Here is a 19,233-nt window from a genome sequence, read left to right as displayed (position 1 = left end):
ACTGACCCTTTGGTGCAGTACTGACAAGATGCTGTTTCTCATTGTTAAATCAAGGCCCTATCACACATTCAAGTGAATTTAAAAGAAATATAAGGCACGACTTTGAAGAAGAGCAAGGGAGTTATCCCTGGTGGTCTGGCCAATCAGTTTTAGAAAGAGATTGTCATATCGCAAGTAGGCTCAGGTCTTCAGTTGTGTTTAGACTAGCTTTCGAGGAGGTACTAGGTGACTTGTCATTACTATTTGAAAAGAACAATATTCCTGTAGATAAATTTTGGCATGAACATGTTTAACAGAATCTAAGAGGCTGTAGCTATTTGTCATTTAAAAACTCATTATTTACAAACACATTGTTTAAGCCTGTTACCTACTTGTAATTCTTTGGATACAAATTGGCCATTTTATTTTTGCTACGTAGTGACCAATGATGAAGACTGGTAGTCCAGACAACACAATTGCAATCCCAATCAGGGAATTCATACCATCGGTGTATGCAGGTATTGCTGTCAAACAGGCGGTACATAGACAGAATAAAATTGGGCAAAACAGGTTGAGCTGATTGGTGAGAAAGAAAAGAGATCAGACTTATAAGAACTGTAAGAAATGAAAGCAAAAGTTATAAGCTTTGTATTAAATTGTAAATTAGCCAGCAGGAATCAGACTACTAGAATACATTAATTTCTTGCTTCTACATATCAGGAAAGATAAACAGGCCGTTGCACTCCAGATTTACTCAATACCAGGTTAAAAGAATTAAACGACAAGGGCAACTTGTTTGGAATCAGTTGAAATTCCCTTGAATGCAGATTGTTATCAGAATAACTCAATTGAGTTATTCAAGATGATTAAAGGATTTGATAGGATTGGTGATTCCCTTTGTGGACAATGCAGAAAAAGGGCGCAAAACCTTAAAAGTCGAGCTAAATTGTTAAAGATTAACAATGGGAAACCTTAAATATACTCTGAGTCTGATGTACTTTTCGCTCATACTATTTTGATCTCAGCGTTTCTTTACTGAAATAGAAGTCTTTAATCTTTAGATTTTATAAAGTAGTGAATCCAATTATGTATTTTGAAATTACACCCACCCACCCCTCCACTGCCACCCCTGACCCCCACCTTCCCTGAAGGTGGTATCTCTCAATGTTAAGGTACCTCACAACTTGGCTATTGTTTCTAAGAGAGCCTGAGAAACATCACAACCAAAGGTGTTTCTGTTACCAATTAACTGTATATGTTTTTTTTCCAGCTTGTCACTGGACAGTAATTAAGAGTGGGATACCAGATTCAAATTTCTTTTCTCCATTCTCACCAGACAGTCAAGGCAGTTCAAGACCTATCTGCTGCAGAGGTGTGTAATAAATCTCTGAACAGATTGATGAGAAAACATCTAACCATTAAACAAAGACTATGGTTCAAACAGCTAATTCTTCTGGCTTAATGTGTTGGCTTATGCTTAAAAAAATCATTCATGGGATGAGATTGACACAGGCAAGGCCAGTATTTGTTGTTCATCTCCAACTGCCCTTTCAATGTGATGGTAAGGTACCTCTTGGAATACTACTTGGCACACCAGAGCACTGATTCATTCTTTCTGCTGTGGTTTAATACAATCAAGTGGGCTGGTAGGCTATTTCAGAGGACAGTTGAAAGTCAACCATCTTTCCGTGACTCTGAAGTCACTTGTAGACTGGACAAAAATGGCAGATTTCCTTCTTCAAAGGATGTCAGTGAACAAGATGGGTAATACATGATATTGAATAAAAGTTTCAAAGTCTCTATTACTGAAACCAGCTTTGAATTCTAGTTTTTATTTACTGCCTTTAAGTTGAAGGCATGTTATTGTACTTATAGAGAATGAATGCTGTTTTGCACTGGGAGCTTACAAGCACCTGTCATATGACTAACTAGCAGGCTCAGTGTACTGGAAAATTTAAATTATGTAACATTTAGCTGTGAAATAGATACCTGAGTTGGTGGTGGTTTTGACAACAATTTGAATTTAACCAATCAGTTTAAATTATGCCCAGGATACTAAATCCCAATCAATTTTGAATTTATTTGGCCAACATTGAACCAATGAGATGATCCGATGTTGGGATAAAAAAGGCAGGCAATTTGAAAGTCAGACAGAGTAACTGCCATTGCCACTGAGAGAGACTGCCATTCAAAAACACTATCAAAGGTACCTTTCTCATGTAAAAAATATTTACAGTAAAAGATGACGACCCAGGGAGATCTTCAGCAGGAAGAAGAGACAACGACAATAGCCGCTGTATGGTTTTGAAATGAAGTTGATGTAATTTTAATAAGTGTGCTAATTGTTATAAAGTTGAAGGCAGATAATCAGTTAAGAGAAAGGGGAGGGGGGCTTAGAGTTATGAATAGTTGTTTAATGTTCCCTTTTAGAGTTAAGGAATAAATTGATCGTATTTTCATTAAATAGTGGAATTTGGGAGTTCTTTGTCCCTTATATCTTAATAGATTACAAGGAGAGATGAGCTTTTCTCAACAATATTCTCACCACCATTCTCAAGGTACTTACTCTTTACATTAGGTATGGTTGTACAGGATGCCTGACCTTGTCAGGCTTTGCAGCAGGGGCACCACAGTCAAATCTAACAATCTTCTTATTGGATATGCTTACATGCTGTCCAGCAGAGTTTAAGGGATAATTATTACAACCATATTAATTTTTCTCTTGGCTAACCCAGGGAAACAGAGGCCAATTGTACTTATTCCCAATCTAAGATTAGTAAACTTTGCACAATAGAAGATTAGGAACATCATAATCTTAGTTGAATTATTCATTGGTTAAACGTTCTAATCGCCTGGATTTCTGTATACGTAGGCCTTACCTTGAGAGGCCTGCGTCTGTTTGGCTGCTTATAGCGTAGATAGATTTGCCCAATGACAGTCAATCCCATAAAGAACCAATAAATGAAGCTATAGTAGTAAATAAGTTCAAATATGTCCTCCACAATCAGGAAGATCATTGTTAGTATACCCTGCCAAGAGTGAACATCATCATTAGACACTAATTAGAGTTGTAGCAACTCTTGAGAAATCCTTCATTATATTCTAAAGAGGGAAAGCCTGGGGACTTTTTTTTTTCAACATACAAACCTTTGAATGAAAAGTTAAAATATGTAGTGAAACAGCTGCTAAATCTTTTGCATGTCTTGCCACTGCTGTACTCACAGATATCACAATGGCATATATAATTTGTGAGTGCCACCATAAAAAGAAACATAGGCTGTGACTTTAGTCCAGTTTTAGAGTTAATCTAAATCAGCCCAATCAAAGCAAAGCATACTATTTGCTGAATGTGTCATATAAACAGTTGATAGTCAAGGTCAGATACTTAGATGTCAGCTTGTTCTTAAACTATTTTTATTACTTTCAGTGAGGAGTTCACACAATCCTATTTAGACAAATTTTAACCCATGTCACTGAAAAAATCCTGTTATCAAATCTGTTACAAAAGAAACACTCTGGCATTGGAATTCTATTTAGTGACAAAATCGTCTCTACAGATCTCTGCAAATGGGACTGACCTTGGTTTTGCCAAAAGTTGCTTGTTAGTAAAGTGGCCAATCAAAGACTGTTATTTAATGCCTTTTACAGCTTAAGAACATTGCAAAGTGCTGAAACACTTGTTGTATAGGCATTAAAATGTTCGAATGACTGTTTAAGACTAGACCATTCTACAGGATGTCTACTTTTTATGAAAAACAGGACCAGGTATCTCAGTTGAGATGATTTGGAGGATCCGGAAAACAGCTGCATTGCATGAATGCCCCCATTTCAGATAGATTTCATTTTCACAGGAGTCTTCTGTGGTTATCCCCATTTCAAACAAGTATGCTGTTTTGGAAAATGTAGTGGGTGATGGATTCTCAGGGGAATGTAGCAAGAACATTTCTGGTATTGAGACTGGCTCTAATGCAATGAGGGGTATATTGGGTTCGAAGAGATCAATTGTGTTAGGGGACTCTCTAGTCCGAGGCACAGACAGATGTTTCTGTGGCTGGCAGTGAAAAATAATGGTGTGTTGCTTCCCTGGTGCCAGGATCAAGGATGTTTCCGAGAGGGTGCAGAATGTTCTCAAGCGGGAGAGGGACCAGCAGGAGGTCATTGTACACATTGGAACCAATGACAAAGGAAGGGAAAAGGATGAGATTCTTAAGGGAGAATATAGAGAGGCAGGAATTTAAAAAGGTGGTCCTTGAGAGTAGTAATATCTGGATTACTCCCGGTGCTGCGAGCTACTGGGGGTAGGAAAAGGAGGATAGACCAGATGCATGCATGGCTGAGGAGCTAGTGTATCGGAGAAGGATTAACATTTTTGGATCATTGAAATCTCTTCTGGGGTAGAAGTTACCTGTACAAAGAGGATCAATTGCACCTGAATTGGAAGGGGTCTAATATACAGGGGAACCTCGATTATTCGAACGAGATGGATGGGCACTATTTCATTCAGATAATCGATTAAATGCCTTTCTTCAGGGGTTTGGGAGTTTTTAAAGTCTGTTCCCTGTTCAGGAGACTGCAGCAGCACAGCATGCGAGCCCCGCCCCCAACTCCATCAACCCCACCTCATCCCCATCCAACATGCCCCTGGCCACCCCCAAACCCATCCAACACAACCCCCACTCACCACCTGCCCCCAAACCTGACCCCACCCCAACCCCATCCTATGACCCTCGCCTGTTCCCCCAACCTTGTCCAACTCTGCCCCCCCAACCAACACCAACCTCCCCCTTCCACCCCTGCCTACTCTCCGGGGCAGCAGGACTGGACACCAAAAGACTGCTGCCGCTGCCTTTGTGGGGTGAGTCTCCAAATAGCGCACACAGACACACAACGTTTTGACAGGTTCCACATTTACCCTGTACAGGACAATGTTGGAGAGATTATCTGGGGACAGCGGGGGGCGGGTTAGGGGACACCTCTGTGTAGAACACCAGGGAAAGTGTGGGAAGAGAGAGGGCGGGAGGTCAGTCATTTGGAGACGTGCCTGTTTAATCACTGTAAACAGATCACTATTGGAAACATGTCTTTGATGTAATGTTTCTGTCGGGACCTCGAGATCTCTTTCGGATAATTGGTATTTCGATAATCGAGGTTCCTCTGTATGGCAGGGAGATTTGTTAGAGCTGCTTAGGAGGATTTAAGTTATTAAGGTGGATGGGTGGGACCCAGGGAGATAGTGTGGAAAGAGATCAATCTGAGACTAGTACAGTTGAGAACAAAGGTGAGTCAAACAGTCATGGCAGGGGGGGACAAAGCGGAGAACAAGGGAGGACTGATAAATTGCATTTATTTCAATGCAAGAGGCCTAACAGGGAAGGGCAGATGAACTCAGCATGGTTAGGAACATGGGACTGGGATATCATAGCAATGACAGAAACATGGCTCTGGGATGGACAGGACTGGAAGATCAATGTTCCAGGATACAAATGCTACAGGAAGGACAAAAAGCGAGGCAAGAGAGGAGGGGGAATGGCCATTTTGGTAAGGGATAACATTCCAGCAGTACCGAGGGAGGATATTCTCGGCAATACATCCAGGGACGTTATTTGTGTTGAACTGAGAAATAAGAAAGGAATTTTACCTTATTGGTATTGTATTATAGATGCCCTAATAGTCATTGGGAAATTGGGAAACAGATTTGTGAGGAGATCTCAGTTATCTGTAAGAATAATAGGGTGGTTATGGTAGGGGATTTTAACTTTCCAAACATAGACTGGGACTGCCATAGTGTTAAGTGTGTCCAAGAAAATTTTCTGATTCAGTATGTGAACGTACCTACTAGAGAAGGTGCAAAACATGACCTACTCTTGGGAAATAAGGCAGGGCAGGTGACTGAGGTGTCAGTGGGAGAGCACTTTGGGGCCAGCAGCCATAATTCTAAAATAGTGATGGAAAAGGACAGAGCAGATCTAAAATTTGAAGTACTAAATTGGAGGAAGGCTAATTTTGACCGTATTAGGCAAGGACTTTCAAAAGCTGATTCGGGGCAGATGTTCGCAGGTAAAGGGACGGCTGGAAAATGGGAAGCCTTCAGAAATGAGATAACGAGAGTCCAGAGACAGGATATTCCTGTTAGAGTGAAAGAAAGGCTGGCAGGTGTAGGGAATGCTGGATGACTAAAGAAATTGAGGGTTTGGTTAAGAAGGAAACTTATGTCAGGTATAGAAAAGATAGATTGAATGAATTCTTCGAGTATGAAAGGCAGTAGGAGTCTACTTAAGAGGGAAATCAGGAGGGCAAAAAGGGGACATAAAATAGTTTTGGCAAATAGGGTTAAGGAGAATCCAAAGGGTTTTCACAAGTACATTAAGGACAAAAGGGTAACTCGGGAGAGAGTAGGGACCCCTAAAGATCAGCAAGGCGGCCTTTGTGTGGAACTGAAGGAGATGGGAGAGATACTAAATGAGTATTTCACATCAGTGTTTACTGTGAAAAGGATGTGGAAGATATAGAATGTAGGGAAATAGATAGGGACATCTTGAAAAATGTCCATATTACAGAGGAGGAAGTGCTGGATGTCTTGAAACACAAAAGTGGATAAATCCCCCAGACCTGATGAGGTGTACCCTAGAACTCTGTGGGGAGCTAGAGAAGTGATTGTTGGGCCTCTTGAGATATTTGTATCATCGATAGTCATTGGTGAGGTGCTGGAAGACTGGAGGTTGGCTAACATGGTGCCACTGTTTTAGAAAGGTGGTCAAGTCAAGCCAGAGAACTACAGACCAGTGACCCTGACATCAGTGGTGGCCAAGTTGTTGAAGGGAATCCTGAGGGACAGGATGTACACGTATTTGGAAAGGCAAGGAATTATTAGGGATAATCAATATGGCTTTGTGCCTGGGAAATCATGTCTCACAAATGTGATTGAGTTTTTTGAAGAAGTAACAAAGAGGATTGATGAGGGCAGAGCAAAGGACGCAATCTATATGGACTTCAATAAGGTGTTCGACAAGGTTCCCCAGGGGAGACTGATTAACAAGGTTAGATCTCATGGAATACAGGGAGAACTAGCCATTTGGATAGAGAACTGGCTCAAAGGTAGAAGACAGAGGGTGGTGATGAGGGTTGTTTTTCAGACTGGAGGCCTGTGACCAGTGGAGTGCCAGAAGGATCAGTGCTGGGTCCTCTACTTTTTGTCATTTACATAAATGATTTGGATGTGAGCATAAGAGGTACAGTTAGTAAGTTTGCAGATGACACTAAAATTGGAGGTGTAGTGGACATTGAAGAGGGTTACCTCATATTACAATGGGATCTTGATCAGATGGGCTGAGAAGTGATGGATGGAATTTACTTTAGATAAATGCAAGATGCTGCATTTTGGGAAAGCAAATCTTAGCAGGACATATACACTTACTGGTAGGGTCAAAGGGAGTGTTGCTGAACAAAGAGCTGTTGGAGTGCAAGTACATACTTGCTTGAAAGTAGATTTGCAGGTAGATAGGATAGTGAAGAAGGTGTTTGGTATGCTTCCTTTATTGGTTAGAGTATTGAGTACAGGAGTTGGGAGATCATGTTGCGGCTGTACAGGACAGTGGTTTGGCCACCTTTGGAATACTGCGTGCAATTCTGGTCTCCTCCTTATTGGAAAGATGTTGTGAAACTTGAAAGGGTTCAGAAAAGATTTACGTATTTAAGTTAATATGTTGCCAGGGTTGGAGGATTTGAGCTATAGGGAGAGGCTGAACAGGCTAGGGCTGGTTTTCCTGCAGTGTCAGAAGCTGAGGGGTGACCTTGTAGAGGTTTATAAAATCATGAGGGACATGGATAGGATAAACAAACAAAGTCTTTTTCCTTGGGATGGGGGAGTCCAGAACTGGAGGGCATTGGTTTAGGGTGAGAGGGGAAAAATATAAAAGAGACCTAAGGGGCAACTTTTTCAAGCAGAGGGTGGTGTGTGTATGGAATGGGCTGCCAGAGGAAGTGGTGGAGGCTGGTTCAATTGCAACATTTAGAAGTCATTTGGATGGGTTTATGAAAAAGAAGGGTTTGGAAGAATATGGGCTGGGTGCTGGCAGGTAGGACTAGTTTGGGTTGGGATATCTGGTTGGCATGGACGAGTTGGACAGAAGGGTCTGTTTCCCTGCTGTATGTCTCTATGCCTCTAGATCTCATTTGGGACATGAGACAATATCTTTTCCCCCTTTCGGGCTCCTTTTTTTTGATTTTTTGGGGGCTTTTTTCATAAATAATTCAATTATTGGGTGATGCTGTTTATAGTAGCAATACCTTGTGTGTATATATGTGTGTGTTTAGACATTTGGACTATTTGGATTCAACTTTCCATTAAAGTAAAACATTAAAGTAAAAATTTCCTAGTTACTACAGTATTTAAGTTAATATAAAATAACAGCATAAGTTATTCAGGTATATTTTTATCTGGTCTGACAGTCATTTTTGTAAGTAGATTGGGATTCGGCAATCATAGCACAGAGAAGAAATTGATCAGAAAATCAAATTGTCCACTGGGCAATTCCACTACTCCTGAAACCCACCTTCAGCTGGTCCTGATGAAGTTAAGTAAATTAGTTATTCAGAAAAAGTTTGACTATTAAATAGATAGTCTAACTTATAAGTAACTGTTTGGCACCCTACTTCCCCAAAACTCTATCCCCCTACATACCTCATCATCCTACTATCTGGCAAGCTACCCCATTCCCCAGTTGGCGACCTAATTGCCTGGCCCTCCAGCCCCTATCTGGCAGCCAACCCTCTCAGAAGCTTAAAATCACACTTAGCTAAGCCCTTACCCTTTAACAACAGCTGTCAAAGTAGCTCTCTGGACCTTCAAAAGCCTGATTATGATAAATGAAAAAGGGGTGTGGTTTGTCATCCTTTGATAGTTTTATGCTACGTAAGTGGAATCTCTTCTCAAAAAAACGGACAGCTTTTCTGGCCTATTGTTTCTATTCACAATAACAAACACACACAAGTACACAGGGTCTATACCACCAGCTCTTGACCTTGCAAGAAGCCCTTCATATTGTCCAAAGCTGGCTTCCTGCACCCTTTGCACTACAAACTTCTAGCTCTCAGCAAAAGGCTGCCTTGGAAACTCTCTCATCGCCAGCACTTATTTTCCTAACTGCTTGCTGTTATAGAGTCATACAGTATAGAAACAGACCATTTAGTCCAACCAGTCCATGCTGACCATAACCCCTAACTAAACTAGTTTCACCTGCCTGCGCTTGGCCCATATCCTTCCAAACATTTTTTTTATTCATGTACTCACTTAAATGTCTTCTAAACACTATTTGTAACTGTATCCACCATTTCTCCTGAAATTCATTCCACACATGAACCACTCTTGGTGTAAACATAATGCCCCTCATGTCTTTTTAAAATCTTTTTCCTCTCACCTTAAAAGCACATTACCCTCCATTTTTGAAACCCCACCCAGGGAAAAAGACACCTGCCATTCACCTTATCTATATCCCTTATTATTTTATAAACCTCTGCAAGGTCATTTCTCAAATTCCTACGCTGTAATGAAAAATGTCCAGCCTCTCCATTCAACATCTTGGTAAACCACTTTTTAATTCTCTCCAGTTTAATAATATCCTTCCAATAACAGGGAGGCCATAATTGGATACACCACTCCAGAAGATGCCTCACCAACTTCCTGTCCAACCTGAACGTTTTGTCCCAATTCCTATACTCAAAGGTCTGAGCAATGAAGGCAAGCAGGTTAAATACCTTCTTAGCTACCCTCCCGACATGTAATGTGAACTTCAAAGAATTATGTGTCTGAACTCCTAAGTTTCTCTGTTTTTACAAACACTGCCCAAGGCTGTACTTTTAATTGTGTAAGTCTTATGTGATTTCCCAAAATGCATTTATCCAAATTAAACTCTGCTTGCCATTCTTCAGCCCAACGACCCAACTGATCAAGATCTCTTTGTAATCTTAGATAACCTTCTTCACTGTCCACTATACAACCAATCTTGGTGTAATCTGAAAACTTATTAACCATGCTTTCTATATTCTCATCTAGATCATTTATATAAATGACAAACAAAAGTGGACCCAGCATCAATCCTTGTGGTACGTTACTGGTCACAGGCCTCCAGTCCAAAAAGCAACCGTCCACAATCATTCTGCCTTTAAGCTAATTTTGCATCCACACTCACCCTGAATTCCATATGATCTAACTTTACCAATTAGTCTACCGTATGGGATCTTGTCAAAGATTTTACTAATGTCTACCGCTCTGCCCCGTCAATCTTGGCTACTTTCTCAAAAAACGTAATCAAGTTTGTGAGACATGATTTCCCTCGCACCGAAACCATGCTGACTATCCCTAATCATTTCTGGCCTGTCCAATTGCATAAAAATCCTGTCTTTCAGAATCATTATCAACGACTTACCCACCTGCGAAATCAGACTCACCAGTCTATAATACCTTGTTAGGATTTCCCTGCTAGGATATTCTCCTTACATCCCTTCTTAAACAAAAGGCACAACATTAGCCACTCTCTAGTCATTCAGCACTCCACTGTATTTAAAGATGATACAAATATTTCTGCAAGGGGTACTGCAGTTTCCTCTCTAATTTCTCACAAAATTCTGGGTTACACTGGATCAGGTCACAGAGATTTATTCATCTTTATATTTTAAGACCTCCAGCACTTCCTCTTTTGTATTGTAACCTGTTTTCAAAACATCAATATTTATTTCCCTGAGTTCTCTAGCCTCTTTCTTTCTTTCTTCACAGTAAAAACTGATGCAAATATTTATTTAAACTTCTCCCATTTCCTGAGGTTCAAAACAAAAACGATCTGTTTGATCCTTAAAGTGGCCCTACTCTCTCTCTGTGTTCTTTTGCTTTTAATGTACTAGTAGAATGTCTTTCGGATTATCCTTAACCTTATTTGACAAAGCTACCTCATGTCCTCTCTTTGTCTTTCTGATCTCCCTCTTAAGAATGTCTCCACACTCTTTATACTATTCAAGAGATTCATTTGAACCCAGTTGTTGTTTTTTAATTCTTGACTAGAAGAAGGTCTTATGCCCGAAACGTCGATTCTCCTGCTCCTTGGATGCTGCCTGACCTGTGTTTTTCCAGCACCACATTTTTCAACTCTGGTACTCCAGCATCTGCAGTTCTTACTTTTTCCTTCTCCGATTATTTGCCTATGTGAATGAATTCTCCTGGGTGACCTGGAGACACTGGGTGAATAACCTGTGTAATTTGAGCATTGGTGGGGAAACCCAAGCTCATAAGGGCCATTTGAAATTATCATTGAATGCAAATTTTGTTATTCCAACAGAGTGAGTCACAAATTTGTGGGATAAACAGAATTCTCTTGAAGGACAGATAAGGTGAGTGAAAGTGTCATGATTTTAATTCCTAATCTTTTAATAATGAACAGAAAATAGGTTGAGTTTAAAAAAAAGACACTGGTTGCTGGACTGCTTTGATTATTTGGTCCATCCAGTGTAGGTTAGAAAACAAATATTGTTCCCCCAGTTTCAACTTTATATGAAAATACTGTCCGTTTAATTATTATTCCATGCAGAAAGGAAGTCTGTGAATCATTTTTCTATTCTGTAAAAATGTAAATACTTAATTCTGTCAAGAATAGTGATTAGATTTCTAAAGTTCTTCATTGACTGTAAAGTTCTTTGGACAATTCTTTTGTTCTGAAATAATCTATATATATTGTTCTTTCATTGAAAATAACACCTAAATTCATATGTTAGTTGTTAATCAGGTGAAACTGAAACCTCTGTAGACCAACAACTATTTCCAAAAGAAAAATCAAAGGAACAGTGGTTGCTGTAAATCAGAAACAAAAACAGAAATTGCTTGAAATGCTGAGTAGGCCTGGTAGCATATATAGAGAGAAATCAATGGTAAGGTTTTGGGCTGAGTGACCCTTCCTCATAACTGGAATAAATCAATACATGCTTTTCTTGATCTGCTTCCTATTCTCTTCACTCTTCATAACCATGCTATTTTCAATTCTTTGTTCCAGATGTCTGATAATGGCATTATTAAAATGCACCGAGATGGTACTTAGGGGTACATCTCACAATTTTCCAAATGCCGGTATTTTAGACGAAGCACTTTAACTTCTATGCTTTTTTTTATACGTTGAAACATTACGTTGGGGACTTATGACAGAAATAGCCATGTCCTATTACATAAAAAGACACAAATAGTGAATCACATGGCTCATCAGGATTTCCATTCTGGAACTACCCAACAAATCAACTTTTTACATTGTAACTGCAGTTGCAGGAAAAGAATATCCCATGACAGCATTGAGACCGAATTCTTACATTTATGAGTAGCGCTGAGACTGGTGTGAATTGAGTCACATGGATCATGGACAGTATTTGAGGGAGGTGACCCTCACGAGCTGCAACAAAGTACAACCTAATAGGGCAAGAAGAAAACATGCTGTTAAAAATTTCTTGTTTTTATTTAATTTTGCACAGAATATTGTGATTTCCTCACACTTCGATGACAAATTATTCGTCTATTGACAATTTAAAATGGATTCTGTGTTTAATTAAGTTAATTAAGCAGTGTAAATAAGAAAAGAGAGGAACTTGATACGAAAAAAAATTATTCTACAATTTGCATTAAGGAACTTTGTATTATAAGTAGACTGCATTTTATATAAAATATATGATAATTTAGAATTTTCAATGATTTTTTCTAAAGCATTTTTCAATGGGAAAAAAATCATTGAAAATTCTAAGTTATCATATATTTTATATAAAAAGGAATCTACTTTTAATACAAAGTAGCAATTTTTCTAAAGCATTTTTCAATGGGAAAAAAAATCATTTTCAATCATGTTGAAAAGAGCATCATTTAAAAATATGGTTTGAAGAAGCTCTTAAAGGAGAGAAGAGAACATTTCAGGCATCGTAGATGAGAGTGGATATTCCATCGACTCAGCTGCTCTACCTGAAAATAGTTACCAAATATTGATGAGAGAGTGCACAGGAGACCAGAAGTGGAAGACAAACTTTCTACATTGGGAATTAACCCAAGTTATTCTTCACCTTGTCCTACCAGGTACAAGTAAAAAATGCTGCTGAAATGATGAAACATTTTGACTGACATTCCACATAAGGGAATGCTTATAAAGTTGTAGATAGCACGAGACTAGTACAGAGGCCTGGGTTAAAACTCTGGAAATTTGAATTCAAATCCCACCACCAATTTAAATCTGGTATAAAATGCTGATCTCAATAACAATGAAACTGCTGGATTGCCATGAACACATATTGAATCTCCTTGGGGGAAATCTGTTGTTCTTATGCTGGTTGGTCCTATAACTAATTCCAGACCTATAGTAATATGGCTGACTTCTAACTCTTAACTTGTATTTAAACCAGAATGGAAAAGGTGAACAAGAACAGAACCAAGTAGACCACCAAATATCAATTAGACACTGAAACAAAAAAAAGCACACTCTGCTCAGTGGAACTTGCAAAGTCATCCTAACATCTGGGGACCTGTGCAAGAACTAGAATTGCTCCACAGACTAATCAGGTAACAAACTGACAGTTGTAGTGACCAAATCATACTTCACAGCCAAACTCTCAGATTCCTTAATAATCAGAGGTCGACTCGGCAAGATGGCGGCGATTCTGTAGAACTGCTGTGGACAGCTCTGCCTCACAGCCAAGGCATACTGGTGTTTATTACCATCCCTGGCCAAGTTAAGTGGTGGAATTATTAGTTTAAAACCTTACAGGACACATTTGTTAATATTTGGGAGTGGGAAGGATGCCAAAGGGAAAAGGAGCGATCAAACAGCAGCAGGGAGGACACTCCCCTGAAGCACCAGGCATACCATGGACAGCAGCAACAGCAGCCTCTCCTGGACACCCCAGGACCTGATAGACTCTCACGAATTGGCTGCGGTGATGGAGAGACTTACCTTGAAAACTAGGGCTGCGATTGAGAAGATCTGTGGGGAGATTCATGCCAAGGTCCAACCTATTGCATCCATGCTGCAGAAGCATGAGCAGGAGACCCAGGGCCTCGGGGAGAGGCTGGAGGAGGTGGAGGGTCGAACTAAGGCCTTGGAAGCTGCGATGGAATCCTCATCCAGTTGGATCCATGTGCTGGAACGAGAGGTGTGGGCCTTGCAAGACTATATTGATGACCTTGAAAATCAAGGTCAGAGGATAAATCTCCGAATTGTCGGGCTCCCTGAAGGTTAGGAAGGTGAGCAGCCAGTCAGCTTCTTTGCTGAAGTTCTTGGACCTTCGCATCGAGTCCAGCAGGTTGCAGATTGAAAGGGCCTATTGGGTTACAGTGCACACGTCAGGGCTAATGCAGCGTCCCCACCCAGTCCTAGTGCACTTCCACTTGTGTAAGGACAAGCAAAAAGTGATAGAAGTTTCTAGATTACTGGGAAATGATCCGCAGGCACTGCTGTACAAAGGGTCAAAAATCATGTTTTTCCAGGATTTTTCAGCAGCTGTAATCTGAAAGAGGAAGTCCTTCGATGAAGTTAAAAAGAGTCTGAGGAACCTGGGCATCCAGTACTCCATGAGATACACTGCAGTGCTCCATTTCAGCCATGAGGACTCAGTTTATACATTTGACTCAATGGATAAAGCAAAAAACTTTGTAGACACTTTAAAATAGATGGATTGGCCTGAAGAATACAGTGAACATTTGTTATCTTTCCCTTCCTTTTTTTATTCCTTTCTTTCTCCTTAATAATTTCTTTTTTGGAAAGGGTGGAAAACCTTGGAATAAGTTGTTCCTTTTTTTTTAATAACTGGATTTTCTGATGGGAAATTTTGTGGATATTCTTTGTTGTCTCCTCCCTTTTTTTTGTTTCTTCTGTTTCTCTTTTAGTTACAAATAGGGGTGACATGAAGTCAGGGACGGGTGGAGTGTTCATCCTGACTTTGTCTTTTTTATGTTGATTTAAGGATCATCCTCTTTTTTTTCTGGCCTAATGCCGGGGCACAGTCTGGGTTTGAAGGAGCTATGAAGGAGGGGATGGCTAGGGTGAGTGGCCCCATGGGCAGGGGGAAGAGTCTTCCATTCAAGATTTTACAGTTGGTTTTCTTTGTAGTTTTTTGGTAGTACTAGTTGTTTATAGTTATGATAGAATCGAAAAACTATATATACACAAAAACTACTCGGAGTCTTTATTTACTTATGTTCGGCACTTTGTAAGCAGGGTTCTCCTTCCCAGGGGTTCAAGGGTCTCTGAAAGGGATATGGCTGAGTGTCTTATTAAATGGTGCACCTGGAACATTAAGGGAAGTCATTCGCCTGTTAAAAGGATAAAAGTGCTTTCTAGCCTTAAGAGGGAAAGGGTTGATATCGCTTTATTGCAGGAAACACATCTTGATGATGGGGAACACCTGAAATTACAACAGAGGGCCTTATGACCGGGTATTCTTTTCATCCTTTACTACTAAGAGTAGGGGAGTGGCGGTACTTATTCAGAAATATCTTCAGTTCACACTATTAGAGCAGGTGAAAGATGAGCAGGGACGGTTAATGATACTTAAAGCCCTGATACACAGGGAGGAATATGGCATTTTAAATGTCTACTGTCATCCAGCACATCCCCTCAAATTTTTGATTAGTGCTTTCTCGAAGTTGAGTGCTTTTGGAACATGGCACATTATTATGGGGAGGATTTTAATTGTCTTTTGGATCCGACAGTAAAATTGGGAATATAGCTGTGTCTGATCACGCGGCGGTGAAGGCCTAGGTTTACGGCACTGGCGTTTGGACCCTTTTCTCCTTAAGGATTCCAAATTTGTCAAATTATTTTTGAAGGAGTTTCAGGCATTCTTGACTATCAGCTCAGGCACGGCTAGTAGTCCGTCTATGCTATGAGAGACTGCGAAGGACTTTGCTAGGGGATTAGCTTTTTCCTATTCGGCTAGCTGGAAATGACCGAAAGAGGAACAGCAGCGTCTATTTGAGACGCGGTCGAAAGCTGCCAAGAAGGCACATTTTGCGCGGCCTTTGGTGACTAAGTTATAGTGGATCATCACCCTCCAGGCTGCCTTGAATTCAATCCCAACACAAAACGCAAAGAAAGAACTTGCTTTTGCTAGACAAAGGCTGTTCGAATATGGGGATAGGCCAGGGAAGTAATTAGCATACCTTACTGCAATCAGAGACAGCGCCGGGGTCCTTACATATGATGCTAAAGAGATTAATGAAGCTTTTCGGAGCTTTTACTCTGAATTGTATCGGTTTGAAGGTTGTGAAGACAGGAGGGCTTTTTTTTTAGAACTGGACCTTCCAGGGGTAACAGCCTCTCTCCTTAATGCACTCTTGGACAGCTCAGGAAATACAGGAGGCAGCTAGGCAACTTCAGAGTGGGAAAGCGCCTGGCCCTGATGTTGCAGATGTACAATCACTCCTATATGCATGAATGCCTACCACCATCTTTGAGAGAAGCTAATATTTCCATAATTCTTAAGGAGGGGAAGGTTCCTGAGGATTGTGCCTCATACAGGCCCATCTCTCTATTAAATTCTGATTTTAAGGGGGATCTAAGATGGCGGCGATCTGAGAGGATCACACTGCAGAGCTTCGCATCGCAGCAGGAGCAGGACGATCCTTTAACCCGCCCAACCCAGGTCATCAGGATTTCTTGGGGCATTGGAAAGATTGTGGAGCCCCAAGAAACATTTAAAAATTGACTTACCTGTATTTCCAGCTGTCCAGAAATGCCTAAAAAGGGAGGAGGAGCATCTGAGGCCGGGCCTGCAGCTCAGCCTGCAGCAGCCTCAGAGCCAATTATTCTCCAAGACCTGGTGAACCAGCTCTCGAAATCTTGCGAGATGTTGGGGAAACAGATTGAAGAGAAGCTGGCTCCAGTCTCTCTCATGCTGCAGAAGCATGAGCAGCAGCTGGGAGACCTGGAGAAGAGGACGGATGAGGTGGAGCACAGGGTCACAATGGTGGAAGCTAATGCCAGTTCATTCGAGGAAGAGATCCAAGCCCTGAAGACACAGGTTCGTAATTTGCGTGACCAAGTGGATGATCTTAAAAACAGGGGCAGGAGAAAAAACATTCAGATCATCGGTCTGTCTGAGGGTAAGGAAGGTGAGCGGCCTGCGGAATATGTTGAAGATTGGCTTCCGAAATTCCTTGACTTGGAGACTGGCATGAGAGGATTTAAGATAGAGAGGGCTCACCGGGTCACAGCACGGAGGTCGGGTCTGGGTCAACACCCTCGTCCTTTCCTGGTGTGGTTCCATCATTACCAGGATAAGGAGAGAGTCATGGAGGCTTCCAGACTCCAGGGGAAGGATCCAAAGGCCCTAATTTACGAGGGGTCTAAGATCATGTTTTATCAGGAAATTTCAGTGGCGGTGATCCAGAAACGAAAATCATATGATGGTGTCAAGAGAAGACGGAGGGAGCTTGGGATTCAGGACTCCCTGAGATATCCCGCAGTGCTTTGGATCACCTTAGATGGATCCATGCATCTCTTTGACACATCGGAGAAGGCAAGAGACTTTGTGGACAAACTAACCTAATTTAAACAATTGTAGTATGTATAAATATTGTTGCTTGGGTATGCGTTTATCATTCTGTAAAAGAAATGGAGGAAATCCAGTTGGAGCTTTGCTTTCCCCCTTTTTTTTCCTCTATTGATAATAATTTGGTTCAAACAATGTCTGGCGGTGGTTAAGATGTACATTTTAAATTTCTAAGTTAGGACATACCAAAGGATGTGTGGGGTATTTATTCCCCTTTTTTATATAAAAGAATGTTTTTTTAAATTCATATTGATATTCTATGGGGTGTTTATTCTTTTTAGCTTGCGCTTGCGATGCGGCTCTAGCTGGGAGAAGTGAAGGTGGTTGAGATGGTTAGATGCCTATTTATGGGCAGTTTGGGACAGGTAGTTGCCCCGTCCGGGCAGAGGGTGAGTTCCCTGACTCAGCGCTATTGGCGCTTTATATGTTGGTTTGTTTTCTGGTTTTTGGTGTTTTTTATTCTTAATAATTTTGTATGTTTGTTAAATGTCGTGGTTTTAGTTTATGTAGTTTTTATATTCGGTGGACCATGTGACACTAAGGCTCAGCTATTTGTGGTTCGGGTTCCTCCTCTCTGGAATTTAAATGTAATTGCAGATTATGGCTAATGATTTGATTAAATGGTGTACCTGGAATATCAAGGGAAGTCACTCAACAATTAAGAGGAAGAAGGTACTCTTGAGTCTTAGAAAGGAGAAGGTGGATATTGCTTTGTTACAGGAGACACATTTGGATGACAAGGAGCATCTGAAATTACAGCAGAATGGCTTTGACTGAGTTTATTTTTCATCATTTAATACTAGAAGTAGGGGAGTGGCTATATTGGTAAGGAAAAATCTCTCATTTAAATTGTTGGAATGTGTTAAAGACACATACAGGAGGGTTGTAATTCTTAAAGCCTTGATAAATGGGGAAGAATATAGCATTTTAAATGTTTATTGTCCCCCAGCTCATCCTCTTAAATTCTTGGTAGATGCTTTTTCTAAACTGATAAGTCTCAAGTCTCGGCACATCATTATACGGGGAGATTTTAACTGCCTCATGGACACCACAGTAGACAGGTTGCCTAAAGGTCCCATGATACCCTCTGCACAAACTAAACAGTTATTGGGTTTGTGTGGGGAATTAGGATTGGTGGATGTCTGGAGGTGTCTCCACCCTACCGATAGGGATTTCACGTTTTTCTCCAATCTGCACAGATGTCACACGAGGATTGAGTTTTTTTTTTCCTGACCCCTGCGGTAACCCTGGATCTGGTGGCATCCTGTACGATTGGTAATATTGCCATCTCTGATCATGCTCCAGTGTACCTCATGGTTAAAATTAAGGATGTTACAGTGGATTCAAGGTACTGGCGAATGGACCCCTTTATTCTCATGGACAGTAAGTTTGTGGAGTATTTCTCTAGGGAATTTCGGGCATTCCTAGACATCAACATAGGCTTGGTTGATAGCTCATCTGTTCTCTGGGAAATTGCCAAAGCCTATGCCAGAGGGTTAGTTATTTCATATTCCACAAGTAGGAAGTGGCAGAAGGTGAGCAGCAATGTCTCCTTGAAGCACGGTTGAAGGCAGCCGAGAAGGCCTATTTTGACAGACCCTCATTGGTGAAACTACAGAAAATTACGGCACTCCGTGCTCACGCAGATGACAAAGAAGGAGCTGGCTTTTGCAAAGCAAAGGTTATATGAGCATG

General features: G+C 40.8%; 1 protein-coding gene across 9 annotated transcripts in view; it reads left to right on the top strand.

Annotated features, from left to right (window-relative positions):
- The window catches only part of slc7a6os (solute carrier family 7 member 6 opposite strand), a 44,687-nt gene that overhangs the window by 17,769 nt on the left and 7,685 nt on the right, over positions 1-19,233 (top strand). The window contains exons 6-8 of one of the 9 annotated variants that reach the window (XM_072547730.1): positions 1,316-1,351; positions 8,444-8,551; positions 9,611-9,686. In XM_072547730.1, coding sequence (XP_072403831.1) covers positions 1,316-1,351; positions 8,444-8,551; positions 9,611-9,671 — 205 coding nt within the window. In that variant the 3' untranslated portion in view covers positions 9,672-9,686. Of the gene's footprint in view, positions 1-1,249; positions 1,791-8,443; positions 8,552-9,610; positions 9,687-11,306; positions 11,347-19,233 lie in introns of those variants that run through there. The other 8 variants (XM_072547736.1, XM_072547734.1, XM_072547733.1 and 5 more) reach the window with 8 other exon arrangements.

This window comes from Chiloscyllium punctatum, chromosome 26 (assembly GCF_047496795.1).
Source record: "Chiloscyllium punctatum isolate Juve2018m chromosome 26, sChiPun1.3, whole genome shotgun sequence".
NCBI classification, from domain to species: Eukaryota; Metazoa; Chordata; class Chondrichthyes; order Orectolobiformes; family Hemiscylliidae; genus Chiloscyllium; species Chiloscyllium punctatum.
Note: the sequence above shows the minus strand (reverse complement) of the source record. Positions and strands in the feature narration are given on the sequence as shown.